The sequence below is a fragment of the Chroicocephalus ridibundus genome, chromosome 5 (assembly GCF_963924245.1).
Source record: "Chroicocephalus ridibundus chromosome 5, bChrRid1.1, whole genome shotgun sequence".
NCBI classification, from domain to species: domain Eukaryota; kingdom Metazoa; phylum Chordata; class Aves; order Charadriiformes; family Laridae; genus Chroicocephalus; species Chroicocephalus ridibundus.
In genome coordinates this window covers 55772790-55792423 of record NC_086288.1, presented here as the reverse complement: position 1 = coordinate 55792423, position 19634 = coordinate 55772790, and the positions used below count along the sequence as shown (strand labels likewise).

The window sequence follows — 19634 nt, the reverse complement described above, 5'->3', positions numbered from 1 at the left end:
GCTTTTCAGGATCGCTTTACCTGCTAGGCTGTGCGTTATTGCAGGGCAGCTTGTCCTCAGGCTTCTCTGCTAGTGCTATTTCACTTCATATAAAATACCTGAACCACCAAGTGAGCAAGCAAGCCTAGGGACGAGGGCACTCTCCAGGCAATAGGAAACATGAATTTGAATGCTTAGCAGAAGGGATTGTTCATTAAAAGCTTTATTTTTCTCTTATTTTGGGAGCAATCAGTTCAGTTCACTGCAGGATGAATTGCAGTGTTTCTTCACTGGTTCAGATCAAAGCCAAAGCCAAAAGCAAAGCTGGCTATTCTGACCAGCTCTGCTACCAGGTTTTTAGGGCAAGCTGACAAAAATGGAATTTTCCAGGGTAGGAGTTCCTTTCCCGGGCAAGTTGGAGGTGACAGCATAAACTTCAGAATAAGATGACAGGCCTCAGGTAGGCTACTTTCCAAAACCTTTATGTCGTACATGCACCTGCATCAACACAATGTATTGCTGCGTGAAAGGATGGACCAGTGATAAGCTGGCAAGCATCCCAGCTAGATAAAACCATTCCACAGGCACCGCGCTGCTACAAGCCTTTTCCTGGAGCAGCTTTGAAGTGTAGACAAGGGCAAAGTGGTAGAAGGCCGAGAGCAGGTGTTTTGCTGACCTGCTTAGTTTCATAGAATCATTTAGGTTGGAAAAGACCCTTGGGATCATCGAGTCCAACCATCAACCCCACTCTACAAAGTTCTCCCCTATACCATATCCCCTAACACCACATCTAAACGACTCTTTTTCGTAGCACCCCACCTTCCACCATAGCCCACGCCCCCCACAACATCTGCAATGCAATCATCAGACAAGTAAAAAGCGATAGAAAAGACTTCCTTACATAGTTTGTGAGAGCATCAGAAAGACAAGGAGAAAGCATTTCCTTCACTCTCACAGAGAGAACACAAGTCCACTTTCCTACTACTGCTATAGTATACATATGCAGACATCTATACATTTAACACCCCTTGTGACCTAAGAGGGTTCCTTCTTTCACATGATGTCAACCTAAAAGACATTTTCTCCTGAGTTTCTCCACGCTAAATTTTCAATCATTGAGCAACAGCAGTGGAAAGCAGAGGAAGACGCTTACCCATCAATTCATTTCTTTTATTTCACAAGCTTTGAATTCAGAAATTGAACCACAACTAGTAGATCTTGATACGGTAGAGTAAGTAAAAATGCGTGTGATTACAAAGGAAAAACTTTGTACAAAAAACTTTAAAAATCCGACGGCAACTTGGATTATCTGTAAGTACCAAAAATCTCATGCAGAAGGAGAGCACTACTGCCCAGGTGGAGAAATCCCTGCAGGGGTGGCAATGGCATCGGTATATGTATAAATTATGGCTCTGTCTAAAATGGAAACAAGAAGGACACAGACTTGGAACGTACTGAGTGGGAAGAGACAGGTGCTACAGAGACCATTTGTCATTACGTGTCCTGAAAATTTTCTGTGTCTGAATGAAGTGCTTCTTGGGTTTATAATAAATTAAAGATGAAACAGAAGCTGCTTATACTACTCTACTGCATACTTTCAAGATGGCCATTTTCTTCCTTCATAAGTGTTTTTGGTGGTGTTTCTCAAATATGGACATTAATCTTGGCATTGTGTCTAGTCAATTGTTGGCAACGTGTTCTAAAGGGACTCACTCACAGAATGCAACTTGCATAAATAACTCAGTAACATGCATTAACTACTCTAATACAGCGAAAGGGTGCAAAGGAACCATCATTCAGTTACGAGACGAAGCTAAAACCTGTAGTCACTAAAGGGGCAATGGAAGCACCATGCTTTAAGGTGACTATGGCATGAAAGCACAATTGTGAGGCAAGTAGTTCCAAGCAAACACACCACACTATTATCACCTCTTCCTATACAAAAAAAAGAAAGACATTTCATTTTTTATTTCCATTAGTACCAAATAAAACTGTGGGTTCGATAACACAGATATTGAAGGGAATGGACATTATTCCCGTGATCCTTCATCCTTCTGTTTCTGTCCATCATCATTTTTCAGCCAAGACTGGTAATATTAGAGCGACCACCAGGAGGTGCCACGATGCGGTGACCAGTACGGCGTGGGTTATTGTCATCTATCTGAGCTCCTGCAGCAAGAGAAAAATCAGGAAACAAAGCCATGAAAAGGAAAAAACCATCAGCGGTGAGATGTTACCTGGCTAGTTCCAGGTATGTTTCCCCCACGTCACCATCAGCTGGTTTCTCTTGAGCCAGACCCCTGACTGAAGTGCTAAACAGACCTACAAGGCACATTTCTGTGCTTAGATCCAGTTGGCTTCAATGAGAAGCGTAGGCTGAAATGTTTGGGATCAAATTGATGCTCACCCTACATGGGGAATTGTTTTCCACTGACTTGAAGAGCCTATGCAGGGATCACAGCCTACAGACTGGGTTCCCTTTGCGAGATCAGACCCCAGTAGAAAATATTACTGATTTAATTAGAAAAAAAACCCCAAAACACGTATGTGCAGAGTGGATTTTTCAAACCTGACTCATTGATTTATCATACCTGTCCCCACTGAGTCCGCGGGTCAACAGTACAGTAAATGTGATGTTAGTGGTTGAGCTGATGTAAACTTGTACCCAATTCAAACTGCTTTTAAAAATGTTGAAAGTTAAGCTTGAGGTGACAGCAAGCTTTCTGCCAGGGTGAATATTGTCTGATGACACTCAGCTTCCTAAAGGCAATGTAAGGCTACCAGAAAAGCACTGGATCATTTTAAATGCTATTGTAGTCTCTGGTTCTGCTTAATCTCATAAGAACACAGTAATGTGCGTTTGCCTGATTCGGATCAAATTCCATACCACTAGATGCCTTGGTAGTACCTAGATCCAGCAGTAGATTGTGAAACCACAGCTTCAGATGCTTATGAAAATCCCACTTATCAGTTATTATTGTTAAACATCAAATTTCTAAGCATTTTTTTTGCTTTATATAGGTTTACATATCTGTATGTGCTCACCATGGCCCCAGGTGTATGGGCAAAAATACATTTCAATTCACTAGAAGGGTTTTTTAAATATTTGCTCTCCTTGGGCTTTCTTCCAGAAGTTTCTTTTAGTTTCTAAAGACAGGATCTGTCTGTCAGGAAGGAAAAACTCTACCATCGGCTCACCCAGGGGAGAAAATGCAGTGACTTTCATAACATCATAAGAAGCCACTTATTTACCAATTGGGCTGTAGACTTTTGAAGTATAAGGATTTGACACACTTGTAATTATCTTCAAATGACAAGAATTATTTCCAACAACCCCAAAGGATGATTTTCTTATGTACCATGGAAAACGTTCTGGGCACCAAGAGCACAGAGGACAAGAAACGCTCTAAGCTCTATATGAATAGCTTCTGCACATGGTTTGCCAACCATGGACAAGGACGGTTGAGGTTTCCGTGTCTAGCAGTTTGTGGTGATGCAGCGAGAAAGAAATTTGAGATGTCTGAGCCACGCGAGTTGCACCAGACCCAAGTCCCATCAGCTGTACGTACCACCAAGGGGCCTCAGTCACATCAACCAGAGACCTCAGCTAAGTGTAATGGGCCAGGTAAACAATATTAAAAGACTACATGCGGAAAAAAAAATTACATTACAAACATTTTTGGCAATTTGTAAAATATTCCTAGAGAAAGAATGTATAAAAACATATATATACATACATACATATATATATATATGTAAGTATATGCATGTATGTGAGCATATATAATCCTTTCGTCTTTGATTAAAGAGGTAGTTATAATTGAAATTTATCACCAATAATCCATACCGATGGTTTTATAACAATTCTGATGAGTCAGGCTGACTTACCTGATAAGCTAAAATTGGACTGGTGGAGGTTTCTGATTGGTGGGGGCTGGTTTTTGGCAGGGGAGGATTTAGTTGAGGGTGCAGGAGTTGCGTATTTTGGTGTAGCTGGGATTTCATACACAGGCCCATCATACATTCCTCTGGAGACTCCTTGCAGTCCTCCCACCTAGATCAACAGGAGAATAAAAATCCAGACGCTGAATGCTCTGGTAATGCTCCCTAATGATACTCCTGCCTATAGGCAGAGACCGCTGAGCACAGACCTATATTCTGCGTTAGCTGAATGAAAAACATGTCTATACTCTCACGAAAGCTACAGTCTGCTTTATATATAAAGGAAATGATAAAGCTTCCTCCCACCATTTTTATATAGTTAAAAATTGTGAGAGAGAGATTCTTATTAGGCGTCCTTCAAAGTTAATGGAGAGAATCAGGATTCAGAACAACAGGTCTGATCTAAGATGCTTATTTTTGGTAAGATAAGTCACCATCACCTCTTCTCTCTCCATTCAGAGGCTGTTCAGCTGCTGAATCACACTTTGGCTCTTGCAAGACTGATACCCACAATACAGATTGCAGCAATTTCACTCCTACCTGGATTTTCTCTGCTCCTCCCCTTCAGATATCTCATTATCTTCATTAGAACTCATTGAAAAGTGGTGGCAATTTTTAAACTAAAATTTCAGAAGTTTTCACTTCTTGTCATCAACTAGAAAAGCAATTCTACGCTAGACTGTGGCATGGGACCCATCTTATTATTTTATTATTATTATTATTAGGCAATAAAGTAGCTATCATTTGAACTCTGATTTCAGTTTGAGGTCTTTGGATTTTATCCCTCTACAGTTCCTGTAAGGAATATGAGAAAAGACAATCAAAACAGTCTCACCGGCCTTAAAATGACAGGAATCTAGGGAATAATATTTTTAAAAAACAGTTCCAATTTTCAGGAAGAGCCCGAAGCCATTGAATCGCAGAATCCAAAGCTCACCAAAAAGATGAGAACTCCGTGGCTTACAAGACTATTGTGTCAGAGCCGTTTCCCCAGCAGGTTAAACAGTGAAATTAAAATACCATACAGGCAGGCTGCTGTCCACAGGGGTTTAATCCAGCTCTTACAGAAATCGTGCATCCTCCTGGCTTTCGGTGATGGGGACATCAGGCTCAGAAGAGCCACCGTCTCGCAGGCTGAGCCAAAATGAGTGCCCAGAAGGGAACAGCTGCCGATCGCAGCAATGAATCCATCTCACAGGGACCCCCGCAACGGCAGGAATTTATACTGCCATCCCTGCGCCAGGGATAAATTTATATTGCTATCCTGTGCCAGTTACAGCTTTGCAGCCCCTTGTTTGACACGTTTTTTCTATATTCCTTAGTTGTGTAGTGACGTATTCAAATGGTGGCTGATAGGACCATCACTGGGTTTTTCTAAATATTTCCAGTCAATAAAATTTGATAGTGGGAAAAGAACCACGGACATGAATCTGCTCTCCCTTCCTCTCGGCAGGCAGCAGAGGGAGCTGCAGGAGTGAAAATATCAGTCCTTTTCTTGGTCCTTTTGCAGATCTTTACCTAAGTATCTAAAATCAAAGGTCTTTCCCAAAATCTAGGCCCATTTGCAAGATGCAGGTTATTTAGCCCAGTTACTTTTCTGCATACTCCACTATAAGACACCACTCTCTGTTATTTGTTTTTAAAGTTGTGTTTTCACTATTGAAATTATATTTATATAATTAATATATAATTTTATATTACAGTATATCATTATTATATTATATATAATTATCAGATTATAGTAATTTAATTTATATAGCACTCCCATGCAAGTGAGCAGAGAAGGCCCACGTCATCGAAGTGGATAATACAAAAAAAGTGCAATACCGATTGGTATTTTGCAAAACTTTTGCAGATGCATTTGATTTTTAGAGTACCTTTTCTCATTAGAAGAGCAGACCTTCTGTATCGCACAGCTCGACAGAATTTGTGTGACAAATGATGAAAGAGAAAAACTATCAACTTGCTTGTAGACTTAATTTCAGCTGCCATCCCCACAAGCTATGGTATACGCTTGGTTGAAGAGAATACGGGTTTTCATCAATTTGTCTTGTTACCTGTCCTCACATAATGACTTTTGTGCTCAGTGGCAAAAAGCAATTTCCAGATAACCCCGAACTGGTGCCAAGCCAACTGGTTTTCAACAGAAGAGCACTGATTTAATTCAAAACCAGAAGTGGCCTAGTCTTAATCTAGGTCATTTCCCAAGCTTTTTTTTAAAAGTTTTCTGAGCTGTGAATGCTGCTAATACCCAGTTCAGCAAATGCACCAACAACAGTTCAAAGATGCCAAATACATTGAGTATCTCGGGCTTAGAGGCTTTTCTTCTCTGCAGTGTGGCTGTTCAGTATGCAAAGAGTAGCAGCAATTTAAAATTCTGTTTTTCTTCTGGCTAACCCTCCTCTCAAAGAAGCTTTATCTTTTTTCTGAACTTTAATGGAAAGTAAATTCTATCACTATTCCACCTCCCTTCAAAAGTCTGCACAGCTGGACATGAGGCAATTATGCACAACTGGCAATTACATGCTCTACCCACTGAAGCTCATGGTGTTAATTAAGTTATATCAGTTCACGCTTGCAAAGGAACCATTTTTTGGTCACATTTTGAACAAGTCATATATAGTTCATCTGATATGGGCTCATATTAGCACAATAATAGTAAAAACGCATGTGCTACTGTGGTTGCAAGACCGTATGGCTATAAAGAAGATTAAAAAATATCTGACGTTACCTTATTCCTGATTTTGATGCGCTGGTAAAGATATTCAGGGAAAGGCTTGCGAGGGATGAAGCGACCCATTCCCTTATTTACGTGCAGATTTCCATCTTCAAACACAATCTTCCCTTGGCTTATGACCACGAGTGGGGCACCATGGCACTCCATTCCTTCAAAGATGTTGTACTCAACAGCCTGGGGATCAACCAACATAATCACTGCAAGTTCGGTACAAGGTCTCTTTCAGTTAGTAACTTATAACCTGTATTTGGTGTCATAGTTTTAGTTAACTGCCTTTAAGAGGTGTATAAAATTGTTTTGTCTGAAGAAAAAGCAATGCATTTCAATATGAAATGATTTTAAAGAATCTCTCTGATAACTTTCCTGAATCAGGCTTTTCCTTCCCATTGCTCGCTTTCCACCAGGGCTTTATCTCATTTGTTTTTAAGGACTTTCCATATTTCTCCAGTGCCTGTAGAAGTGCGATAGCCTTAATATGGAAAATTTTCCCAGAGGACATGGTCCCACCATGCATGTGCTGTGACTGCGTAAGGGAATTTCAAAGGGGCCAGCACAAATATTTCTGTCTGAAGAAAGCCCAGAAAGGACCAGGAAAGCCTGAATCTAAATGGGAATGACTGTCAAAGACCAGGTGATTATTACTTTCTTAAAAACACAGAGAGATCCCAAGACAGAGAAATAGAAATTGAATCACCCAAACTTACTTTTAAAAGGCTTCTAAAGGTTTGTGCCTTTTAAAGTCAAATTCCAGTACAACATTTGGAAGAATTCCCCAAATACAGAAGACCAAAGCACCAAACAATAATGTAACAACTTTGAAATACACAGCACATAAGATAAAACCTGTCACAGTCAAAATCGAAGCAACTGTGAGTCACTGGTACTCTGTACCAAGGGCAGAGCAGTATGCAGCAAAGCTTTGGAATTAAATAGAAAATCCCCACTGTGAAGCTGCTCAGAGCTATATTATCAAAATATTTTATCATGTCGTAATTTAGAATACTGTTGATTTAATCGTGTGATTTATAATATCAGGTGCTCTTCAGGTAAGCAAAAAAAGTGAGCTGGTTTTAAATTTATCATCACAGCTCTACTAACCTCAGCTGCAGACCTGCTGATGCACACCTAGTTACAGATGTGCCACAAGCATGCAACAAAAAGTACAATGGTACATGCAGAGAGAAAAGAAATCCTTCCTGATCCCAGTGCTTCCAGTGCAAGATTTCAATACTTTCACCTTCTGAAATACTTACCCATTTCACAATAGGCATAGGCAGTTACATCACTCCTCTGTATCACTCCACATATATTTGGTGTTCACATGAATTAGATCAACATTTGAAAAGCAACAGTGATAACTTCATTTTTATGGCTGGTTTTCCTTTTCTCCTTACCGATTTATGGCTTTTAGCTGTTATAGTCTTCACCTTATCAGGGTCCCAAATAACCACATCAGCATCCGATCCTACAGCAATCCGGCCTTTTCTTGGATACAGATTAAAGATTTTGGCAGCATTGGTGCTGGTGACAGCTACAAACTGGCTCTCATCCATCTTACCTGTGGCCTAAAAACAATGTGACTTGAGCAAAACATGCTTATAAAACAGGGATTTACTCTTCAGAGTGACGAACGATCAGGGAGATACGGGAAGGCTTGCGGTTCGTATATATGGTGATGGTGCGTGAAACAGAGGTTTTATCAAGCAGGATTTTATACAAGGCACGATACTTGGGAGTTTCAAATAAGTAAATGCGTTACTCCTGGCACCCCAAAGAACAGCCAATAAAACCTTAATGCAGATGATACCATCAGGTTGCTCAGCTACCTAAGGTCCCTTTCTCTACACACTGATGTCCAAGCGGTTTGGTTGCTAGTGCTAGTAATTTCCATTCAAATGTTTTAACAATTTTAAAAGAGAGAAACTTATATGAGTACATGAGATTAAATAAAAGATCAAGATTCAGACTCTTTTAAAAACCCTTCTTGCAAATTAAGTCTGTTCTACTATCAGTATTACCAAACCTATAAATCTAAGTAATACGACCCCAGTTATAAAGTCCTTACCTGGAGAAACGTCACCACCAATTGAACTTTTTATACAGTCAGTGATGGCCTAATAGCAGCTGTACACAGCAGCATTTTGATTTTTCAGTAGAATATTTTGGGGCCTTCCCTGGCAATAAGCAAAAGCAACGTTCCAAGGAAGAACAAGAGTGCCAAACTTTTTAATATTAAATAAACACTTATTTCCTGCCTGGTAAAACATGAGATTTGCAAAATATAAGCTAGTCAGTGGTCCAGGACTGAATGTTAAATTCACACGTAAATCCCATGTTGCAGCCCTTGCTGCAGCTCCTTCCCTTTGCGGGAGTAACAAAAGAGAAGTAGCACTGGCTGGCTGCGCTTCATGGAATCACAGAGTGGTCAGAGTTGGAAGGGACCCTAAAGATCATGTAGTTCCAACCCCCCTGCCATGGGCAGGGACACCTCCCACTAGACCAGGCTGCTCAAAGCCCCATCCAGCCCGGCCTTGGTCACTTTGCTTCCTTCCTCCTGCTTGCTTTGCTCCTACATGACAGGTATCTGAAGCTGCTTCTGTGCTTGGAATCTCAATAGTGATCCCTGGTTATTAAATACAGTCTAGGAGAAGCGCTCTCGAGAGCGTTGTAAATACTACCACTTCCCAGTTTGCTGTATGCATTTGAGTGCAATGCAGTGTAAGGTAAAGAGTGTGTGTGTTTGTGTGTGTGTGTGTGAATGGGAGTGTAGGTAAAGACGGACAAAGGGGGGAGAATATCGTTATATATTAGGATCCATGGAACCATCAAAAAATTGCTAACTTATACCGGCACCCACCGCAAAATATGCCAGTATGAATTACATGCAATGTTCTCCTTCAAAGCATTTTATAGTCGAGCCTCAGGCTCGGCTGCCATCCATTTGTAATTTCTCAAAAACGATGAGACATTTCCCAAATTCAAACAATCCGTTCATCACGTTTACATGGGGTCCACTTCAAACTCATTAAACCGCTCCAGATCCTGCATCTCTGAGAAGCATCCACTCTGACACCACTGGAAAATCGAGCGGTGTAGTCTGTGAAGCCCCAGGTCTAATAAAATACGGTGGTGTTGCACTGTCAAAAGTGAAACACAGCCCTGAGTTTATAATAAACTGGAGAAGGTTTTTGAAATAAACAATTCACCTCGTAGTAGCTCTCTCTCAGGGAATTCTCAGAAATGTATTAGAAAGTCATTTAAGTACTGGCCAAGAGTCTCCTGGCTTTCATTATTCAGCCAACACTCAATTTCATTTTAGTCCATAAAAGTAAGTAATTACTTACTACAGCCTTGTCCCAGACAACAGTCATTCTTTCCTCAATTCCATTGACCCCTTCAGGAATCATAGTGAAGTTGTCCTTTCCAATGGCTTTCTGGGCAGTGCTATACGGGCAATGTCCACTTCCCGTCACCTGCAGGTCCCCACTGTGGAGTTAACACACAGAAGGTTTAGACCAGGCGTCACCAAGGTTACCGTGGTCTCAGACTAGCTGTGAATGGACCTCTTGAGCCTACACACCAGTGGCATAGGCTGTAAATCACGTCAGCAGCCTTTACGTGTTGGCTACAGATCACTGAAGAGCAACAATGGCATCGGACATCTCCACTTTCCCCCAGGAGCACCCTCAGCTCCCAGATTATGGCTCCCTCGGGTTTCCAGCTGCGTATCGACAGAGATCAGGCACAAACCCACTAACCAGGACAAAGGATTATTCCAGGATTAAGGATATGATCAGAAGCTTGTACGAAATGTCTGCCACTCTCAGAGTAAATTAATTCACAGCCACGCTGACAAATAATGGCAGATTTTACAGTGCAAAGTCATGAGCATCAAGCTTGTTTCCCTGTATTTCTCCCCTGCACATATATTTTTCTTGCAGTTCTTACACAAATATTTCTTGTCTGACCTTCCAAAAGAGAAGCGTGAAAATAAATACGGAAGGAAAGTTTTTTGTCAGGTAGTCTTCTAACTAAAAAAAGAAAGGCATAGTGCAAGTCAAACTTGTGCTCTGGGTTTATCTAACTTAAAGGTCTTACACAGAAAAAGGCACGGGGTAAAACACAAAAACAGCTACCAAATAATAATGCTTTTATTTAAGAAGTCACTTTTTTCAGCCTAGAGAATTTTTTTTTGCAGAGAGCCGAACTGGATCACAGCTGCTCTTGGGAATAAGGAGGAAGAACATAACCATAATGCATAATCTTGCAAAAATAGAAAGACAAAAAAAGAGATAGGTTCTTCAATATCCACAGGAAACAAGTGGTATTTTTAGGTCTTGATTAAGCTTACAGGAGTCAAACACGTTAAAACACACTACGGTTTCTCTTCTATCACTCCAGAAGGACGATGTCCCCAAGAGCCTGTCATCCTTTTCTTTAACTGATTTTGTAAGTTCCAGCTCTGAAACATCTGAACGATTCTGGTCCACAAATTTAGATTCCAGCAAGCTAACAAACAGCCAAGTACAGAGGAAAAAAGGGTCACACATCAGTAATTCTAATGCAATTTTCTGGGCTGTCAGCCCTAATGATTGCTGATAGTCAGAGAAAAACCTTTGGCCTCTTTTCTTGTTCTTCATCATGCTCCCATCCATCCATCCATCCATCCATCCATCCATCCATCCATCCAGTTTTTAGCAGAAGCCAAATCCATGTATTTCATAGTGAAAAGGCAGCTATGTTTTAACTGTTCCTGATTATTAATGAGTGCCTGGTGTTACTCCATAGGATTACACCAAATCCATCAGTTAAACATTCATTTATCCTAACACCACAATAAAGTCAGGAGATTGCACTGCCATTTCTTCCTTTTTGTTACTCTTCTGTCAGCTACTCTTCCTGTGGCTGACCCCTCTCCCTCTTTTCTGCACTCTGATGAATGAAACACGAATGTCACAGCCAGGCCCATTTCCCTGAGGTTATGTTGTGCTTCTTACACCACGCTATTAATTCCTACACCTGAAAGACAAAAAGGAGTCGCTTCCTCTGAACTCCGTTTTCCCTCCCCTCTGACATTTAGTGGCATGCACTGCACTCCCCAGTCTAATCAACAGAAGACTTCTAAAGCTGAAGCACGTCATTGGAGAGCTGCCCAACACCTCCTGGTTAAGCGCACAGGCACTCCGACCGTCTAGATACACTCTACTGTCAAATGGGGATGAGCATCAGACCAACAAAAAAGCTGAGAGACAAGAAGAGATCGCCACAGAAAACATCTCCAACAGGAGGAGTGGTGGGAATTAACAGCGGACATATGTGTATCTTTAAATGCCGCATCAATACCTCATCATCTTATTCTTCACTGTAAGCAAGGTTTTTGCGGCGGGTTGCACCTTCCACGAAGCACCAAGATCTCACATCTCTAGTTCAGAAGAGATGGCATATCACAGCGGCAATAACGCAGCCTTTCACCGTGGAAGATGAAAGCTACCTCAGGTGCATGGCCCGCAGATGAAACCAGGACCAAATCTCACGTGGCAAATCCAATCTGCAAACCCCATGAGACGTGCTGGATTTTTATACGTTCGGCTTTTCAGTGAAAAATCAACGCTTCCTGCAGAAAGCAGCACAAGGAGTATGCTGCATACTTGCAGAGGAAGAATGTTGTAAGGATTTTTTAATACATGTAAAATATTGGTCTCCAAATGAACAGTGCAATAGAAAAGCGAAATACTGTCTTTACCATCATCCTTGCATAAAATTCCCCACAAATGCATGTCAGACTGATAAAATATACAGTTCTTTTTTTAGTTTCACAGTATAGATTTAAAGTATTAAAACTGAAAGCAGGCTAAGCTGCTGTCATTTAAGATCTAGGACTTTAAGCCACTAGAAAAAAAAAAAACACACACCAAATTTTTGCATGCTTGGAGGATAATGAAAACTTCTGTGATTCCTCGGTTTGTCTTTATAATGTTAGTGTTAAAAAAAGTCACTATTTGGATTCCAGTTCTAAATATTCTCTTCTTATTTTAGCTAATCTGTTTTGACCCATATAGTATTATTTTGGGACTCTCTTCTAGAAAATATATAGTCGTGTCTGACAGAGAAGAGCCAAACATTTTGATACACATCCACATCTGCTGGCTAAGAGCCTTTCCCTGACACAATAAGCTTCACTCTTTACAGCACTGAGAGTGACAGATCAAACCAGAAAAGTCGATTTTCCTCCTTCTCCTTATTTTAAGGAACAGAAAGCTCAATTATGGAAAATCACTTTTGCCATCAGACCGTCATAACAGAACAAATTCCTGCATGTTCTTACCAGAGCCGCCTGTAACTCGGAGCTCAACTGTGCATTCGTTAATAGTACTGTCAATGCAACATCATTAGGACAGCTGAATTAAAACCTGGGTTTGGCGGACTGCACACCCTGACCCACCGTGTGCAAGGAGAGATGTGTGCATGCTGCAGCAGTGCCACTGGCTGACGGCAGCTTCCCATCATGTGCACGTGCCCATCCACCTGAAGGGCAGCTCTGCCCAAGCCTGAATTACACATGCAGGGGCTTTCTAACACCAGACACACTGGCACTGTCGGCCATACAGCCCGCCAGTTAGCCATGTGGAAAACTAACCTCACGAGGAAATGTTTTCTGAAGACCAACGGGTCACTTTTAGGGTTCCAATTCTATCAGTGCATTGGAAACCCTAGAAAGGGGAAGCAGCAGGTGAGATAAGCGCCATCACATGGCATTAAATAAGGTTTTGAATGGTAAGTTGAGTTCCTCACTCCAGCAGTAGTAATCTGTCCTGGTGGGACTTCAGCTGTGAATTTCTGTATCATTTCAAAGCAGATGGTCTTTTGCTTGAGCTGAAGAAGACCCACAGTTGGCTATGGGCAGGAAATGCTTTCAGGGATGGGTTTACAGTCTGGGTTCCTGGCAAGGCATTGCTGATGTCTTCTCTTCTATATGAGAAAGACACTTCTCCCTCTGCTGTTCACATTCCTTTCATCTCCCTAGTGATAAGCTTCTCTCTGCCAACCTTAAGACAGTCAGCCCATACCCTGTCCTATCAAGTGATGGCCTCCAGTCACCAGCCTGTCTCGACCCGAGTCCCTGCCAGTCTCCTTTGTAATCCACTCTGGTCTCCATCTCCTGCCTGACGTGCCTTCTCTATATGTACCACTTATCCTTGCTGTCTTCCAGCTTGAGGACCCTGGAACCTATAAAGACACAAGGCAAGCTAAAAGTAAAAACAAGGCTGCAAGAACTAAACACAAGTAAACTTACATGATTTTCCATCCCAGACGAAGGCAGACTACCCCAGATCAAAAGTTTGCAATTTACAGGAGCTAAAACCACTGAACTCTGCTACAAACACAATTTAGTTTAGGACAGCCTAATTCTCAAAAGTCCTCATAGCTTACAGCCCTGCACCGGCTTTGACAAAAACAGCACCCGTAAAGTTTTCTCAGTTCCATGTATCTCTGCATTCAGGGACAACCCTGATTTGAGGATCTGTGCTTGCCAGATACGACCAGAGCTTAAAACTGAGTCTGTTCTCAGAGACGGGGGTCTATCCACCAGGCTGTTGTTTATGCCGGTGAGGATGCCATCTGACCACATAGTAACAATTTGGATGGAGAAGTCAGAGAACTAGGGAAGAAAGACAGTTTGAAGTCCTGGACTAAAGACTATCTACCTGTACAACTAGGAACCACTTGAAAAGCAGAAATAAAAAGAATTAATTCCTGAATAGCCAGAAGTTGCCTCTCTCTCATGCTAACCAGGAGCTGGAGAGTCCATGACTGCTTACCTGACTGACAGCCTAAATACAGGGATATAACCATCCCTGGTTTTCTACGTGCCTTCTCTGCTATTTCATGTATGACACTAACTGATCTAAATGAAACAGCTGATCCCTAGATGCTTCATCCCATGTGGCTTTTGCACTTGTCTGTAAAAATAATGAAGGTCTTACCATGCTAAGAGCGAATTTAAGTGGTCTGGAGTGGTAGGATCAGGGCTCAGAGGTGGCGAGGTCACAAAAGCTGCAGCCTTTGCCCAGTTTTTGCTCCAGTAATGTGTCCCATCTGTCCCCAGGCTGGCAGTGATCGGCTCTCCAAAAACAAGGGGACCTTGGGGAAAGCAAAGATATACAGGAACTGATTACAGTCCACTCGCTTTTTAGCACATTATACTGCTTGCTGCATGCAGCCATGTATGATTTACGCATTGCTACATGGCCAGCGTAGCTCCCAGAAAATTAATCAGCCCTGGCTTTGTCTGTATGATAAAAAATTAATCAGGAGGCTCTCTGAGCTACACATGCTTTTGATCAGCATATTTACAAAGCTCCCTTTCTAATCCAGAAGGAGACAGTTCAGATCTGGTTTTAATTTGTACTGTTTTAATCACAGCCACGTTCTCTCTGTTGCTCCAATTCAGAGTGTGTTTAGGTGGAGGATGGGCTCCAGCAGACAGATGCCTTTTTCCCACTCCCAGGTTGGGCACAGCACCAGCACATAGCAGCATATGGTCCCCAGCACCATACTCCAAGCCTCCAAGAATACAAATATCGAGACGATATTTTGGTCTTTGGCTTTTCCATATTGCTCACCCGCTTTGTAGCACCAACCAGCAGAACAGTCCTGACTCACAAATGTAGCTTTGAAAGTGGCTGCCATCAGGCTCCCAGGTCCCTTTTGGATGCTTTGTAACCTGGATCCCTCCACAGCCCCAGCAAGCAGTGTCAACCTGCAGATGTCCCCAGCGCACATCTGATGAGGTCAGTCTCCAGCAGCCCGGCCAGGAGCGAGCATCAGGCATCTCTAACAGCAGGTTCACTGCCCAAGCCACTCCTCAGAGGGTAAGACCCTGAAATACTCCCCCAAATGGCGCAGAAGGTGTATTGGGCCCTGTTAGGAAGAAAGTATCTCCCTCCCATGAACAGAGAAGCAGCAGTCTAAGGCAAAGGTAAAAGGGACAACGGGATAAAGAAGAGCTACAACAAAAACTTCAAGAGGACAGGGAGCGCTTATAGTTTGTGGGGAGAGTTTCTCAATTGAAAAATGCAGAAAGATCTCCCTTCAGTTTTCCCAGTCCTAAATATTTAGGGTCTGTGATGGTGCTACCATTCTTTGGTAACCTCTCCCTGTATCTTGTGATTTGAGTCAAGATGTTCAGGTTTTTCCACTGAGCTTCTATTAAAAAAAATAATCAGAGTTTGGGAGATATAAGAAAGTCTCTTACCTTTCTTTCTGGCCAGTGCAATGATATCAGCCGCACTCTTGCTCATCACCTTGGTGATGTACACTGGGCAGTTTATTCGACTGGCAATGGTGATGGCACGGAAAACCGCTTCTGCTTCAAGCTGAGGGAGAAAAGGAGGAAAAAGTTAACTGCAAAAGCAGACTGAAGAAAAAATGAACTGGGGGACTGAGCCATATTTCTCACTGTTTAGCAAGAATTCTTCAGGGGCCGATTCTGCTTTTTCCATAAAGAGAGATGCAATGCTGGGAAAGAGGGAGTAAACCCAACCTCAGGCACTTTGTGTTAGGAGTAACCACAGCCAGGCTGGACTTGCCAACGGGGTACAGCTGCCCCAGCACAAATACAGCTCCCTGGTTCCCTGCGCCCCAGGAAAGGTCACGTCTGAGCAGCTGATGGGGCTCCTCCTTACCTCCCTCCCACCTTTCTGCTTCAGACTTCTACCCTGCAGCTGGAAGGAGAAGGAAGGAAGGAAACATTGCCCCAGCTCAGAGACAACCTCTGAGCTCTCCCTGGCAGCTTACCCTATGCAATCTTTACATAAGGATAAGATGACAGTGAATGTAAAGTATTCTTAAACAGCAACTTCAGCACTATGCACTGAATTTATCCCATAATCCATAAAAGCCTTTGAAGCATCGCCCAGTAAGTCCCCTCTGTCAGCAAGCGTGAAGGCAATCCGCTCCCAGGGAGCCATCTGGGATGTAGGGACACAAAGCAGAGGTCTTCCGACAGAGGAGCAGTATTTCTCAGGAGCTCTGGAGACTCCCTTCCCCGCTCATCAGTTTTATACCTCCTTCCCAGATGGTCTCACAGTATCAGCATTTAAATATCTAAAACTCCATTTTGACTGCAAATACTGACTCCATGGTACAGAACTTTCTTTCCAAGAGTTGTGCTAGTGAAGTTGAGCAATTTAGCCCTTCCAAAACCACGTGGCTTCATTTTTCACAGTTTTGCAAAGTATTTTTTCTTAAATCAGACTGTCATTTCAGGTTCCCCCAGGACTTTGATCCACTCCCTCCCTAGATGAGGGAAGGAGGCAGGACCTCTGTACCTCTGCACTGGGGCTGAGATGCACAGTCATAAAGACACAATATTCCTATGTGGAAACTGCAAATGCAGATTTTCCTTAGGCCCCTGTTCTCATTAAAAGGAAATGACTCCATTCTTTTAGAATATGACTCCATTCTTTTGGAATAATTTAGGTGGAAGTTAAACAGCAAAATAAAAAAAGTACATAAACAGCTCAATAGAAGAATGTGACCAATTAAGCTGATTCCTTTTGCTTGGGGAGAGGTTATATTAAGATCTGCAAACCACAACAATCTCTTCAAGTTCAGCCTCAAATCCCCAGGGCCTTGTCTCTTTAGTCTTCAAGGAAAGCAGTCATTTCCCACTACCGCCCTCCGTCATCCCATTAACGGTCTGAATTGTGTACATTAAGGGACATCCATATGTCTCCACCTTTTCCTTCTCATTAAAGAAACTCTTTCCAGATGCCTGAGACGATCCTTGCCAGAGCCTGGTTTTTATTATAAGAGAGCTGCATAAAATGAGCTGCCTTGCAGCATCCTTCCATTCTCACATATTTGCATCTCTGCAGCCTGCATTTCTACTATGAATTTATCTGCCGGCATAAACATAGATTTATATGTGAGTGCAAGCATATGCACGTGCACACATGCATCTTACAGGAGATTTTCAGCCAAAGCATTTTAATGAATACAGTTATTCCAAAGCCCTACTCACAAGTTGCGCTGCTGATTTTTACCCCGAGAAGCCATTTTTTTGTCCTCACAAATCAAACCACAAGAGTCACACTCAAAAATACCCGCATGCCTGTGCCCGGAGCAGCAGGAGCGGTGACTCCTGAGCGTACAAAGACACTCTCATCCCTGGACCACGAAAATGCACCTGCTGCAGCAGCAAAAGGGTATTTCAGGCAAACAAACAGGCTGAAGGGGACCTGGGCTTTTCAAGGCTTTGAATAATACTGGCAGAGGCAGTGGGAAAAGCAGCCTGTTGCCTTCCCCCACACACCCATCTATCATCTGCACATATAGAAGCCAAGCTCTGACACCGCATGCTCAACAAAATATTTCCATGAACGACAAAATGTGTGAAGTCTCTTACCTCCTCGGGCCTGCTCAGGGCATGTCCCTCGGGTCCGGTGATTCCCATCTCCAGGATACGCTTTTGTTCCTGCAACATAGCAGACAAATGCTGACAACTGCTCCAGAATGAGTGTCTTGCAGCAGGCATCCTCTGGCGGGTTAACAGCCATATTGTCTGCCTGTCCCTTTCCTGCCTGTGTAAACGCAGCTGCGTAAGCCTGCTGCTGGGGAGGAGGACTGAAAACACTGGCTCTAAACTGGTCCCATGCTACCCTGGCGTCTGCTCCGCACAGCCAGCACAGCTTTCAGGGGAAGGTTTGCCACTGCAGTCTGATAGAGCCTATTTGTGCCTCAAGCCCTTGGGCTGCACCATCGGAAATCTCCTTTGCCTTTCAGAAAGTCTTAGTTGACGCCAAGACACCAACCCAGGGAACAGGCTTCAATCAATATACTAAATAGTAATTAAGGATGTTTCCAGCCTGCGATTCTTTCTTTACTTGCACAAGTTCCTCTCCGGCTGCAATCCACGACGCGCTGTTATCTTCCTTAAACTTTTAGCGCTGCTGACACTTTATCAAATAAAAATCTTGCCTTTGGCATCCAGTTTTTTGGAACACTTTTTTCCTACAGAGTGAATCGCTGAATTTATGTTTTCATGAAAGCAAAACAGTGCGAGGGCACTGGGTCCACACCAAGAAGCCCATCTTAAGACCAGTGGGGGTTTGTCAGAAACAATCTGTGCTATCCAGCTTCACAGCAGTGAGACAAATTTTTTAAAACAGACAAAAAGCTTGACCTATCTTTTAATTTAAAGTCAAGCAGTGGTATTGGAATAAATTTCCCTTTTTGAAGAAAATAGTGGTCAACCACTTCTGACCTGAGGTTGGTCCAGGTCTGTCAACAGAGCAGAAGTGGGACCAGAGGTGTTGATGTACCTCCTACCCTGGCCCGCCCGGCCCGCAGGTCTCTAATGAACCCAGTTCAACAAATGTAATGAGCCTGTGATGCAGACAAATGTCCCCCAGAGACCAGGATGAAGTTACCGAACATACTTTACTGCGTCATCTAATAAATATTTGATCCCAAGTCCCTGAGGGGGAAAAGCTCGCACATTACCAACATACTCTAGCAAAACCTGAGCAAGTTAATATTCACATATACTTTTGCCTTTGCTGCAACCAATCAAGGCTGAAGAGGCATTAACAGCAATGTATTAATCTGACTTTGTAATTAAGATTATTTTGGTTAGAAAATCATAATGTTTCATAGGTATTCTTAAAAATAGCTGTTCTAAATCATTAGTTCAACAGCTCTGAACAGTGCCAGTTGAAGATGTCAGATAATTAAAATACAAGAGAAAATAAAGTTGCAACCATATAATACAAAAAATAGCAAGAAAAGAATGGAACACAAAGTCGGATAGATTTGCGTCTTGAAGGAAGTCATAAAATCAGATCATATGATAAAATTACCCACTGTAAGAGGATTTGATAGTGCTAATAAGATAGAATAGTAGTTTGATAAGATCAAATTTGGATTTTCACACAGGATAGTCCTGAAAAACCTCCCTGCAGGCAGCTTTCTT

General features: G+C 42.4%; 1 protein-coding gene across 2 annotated transcripts in view; it reads right to left on the bottom strand.

Moving 5' to 3' along the window:
* Positions 1-1135: 1135 nt before the first annotated feature.
* CRMP1 (collapsin response mediator protein 1) overlaps positions 1136-19634 on the bottom strand; it is a 51604-nt gene continuing 33105 nt past the window's right edge. For both annotated transcript variants that reach the window (XM_063335173.1, XM_063335174.1), the window contains exons 7-14: positions 18069-18137; positions 15915-16035; positions 14644-14800; positions 10003-10144; positions 8053-8223; positions 6653-6832; positions 3868-4033; positions 1136-2148 (exon numbers count right to left, since the gene is read on the bottom strand). In XM_063335173.1, coding sequence (XP_063191243.1) covers positions 2057-2148; positions 3868-4033; positions 6653-6832; positions 8053-8223; positions 10003-10144; positions 14644-14800; positions 15915-16035; positions 18069-18137 — 1098 coding nt within the window. In that variant the 3' untranslated portion in view covers positions 1136-2056. The remainder of the gene's footprint in view (positions 2149-3867; positions 4034-6652; positions 6833-8052; positions 8224-10002; positions 10145-14643; positions 14801-15914; positions 16036-18068; positions 18138-19634) is intronic.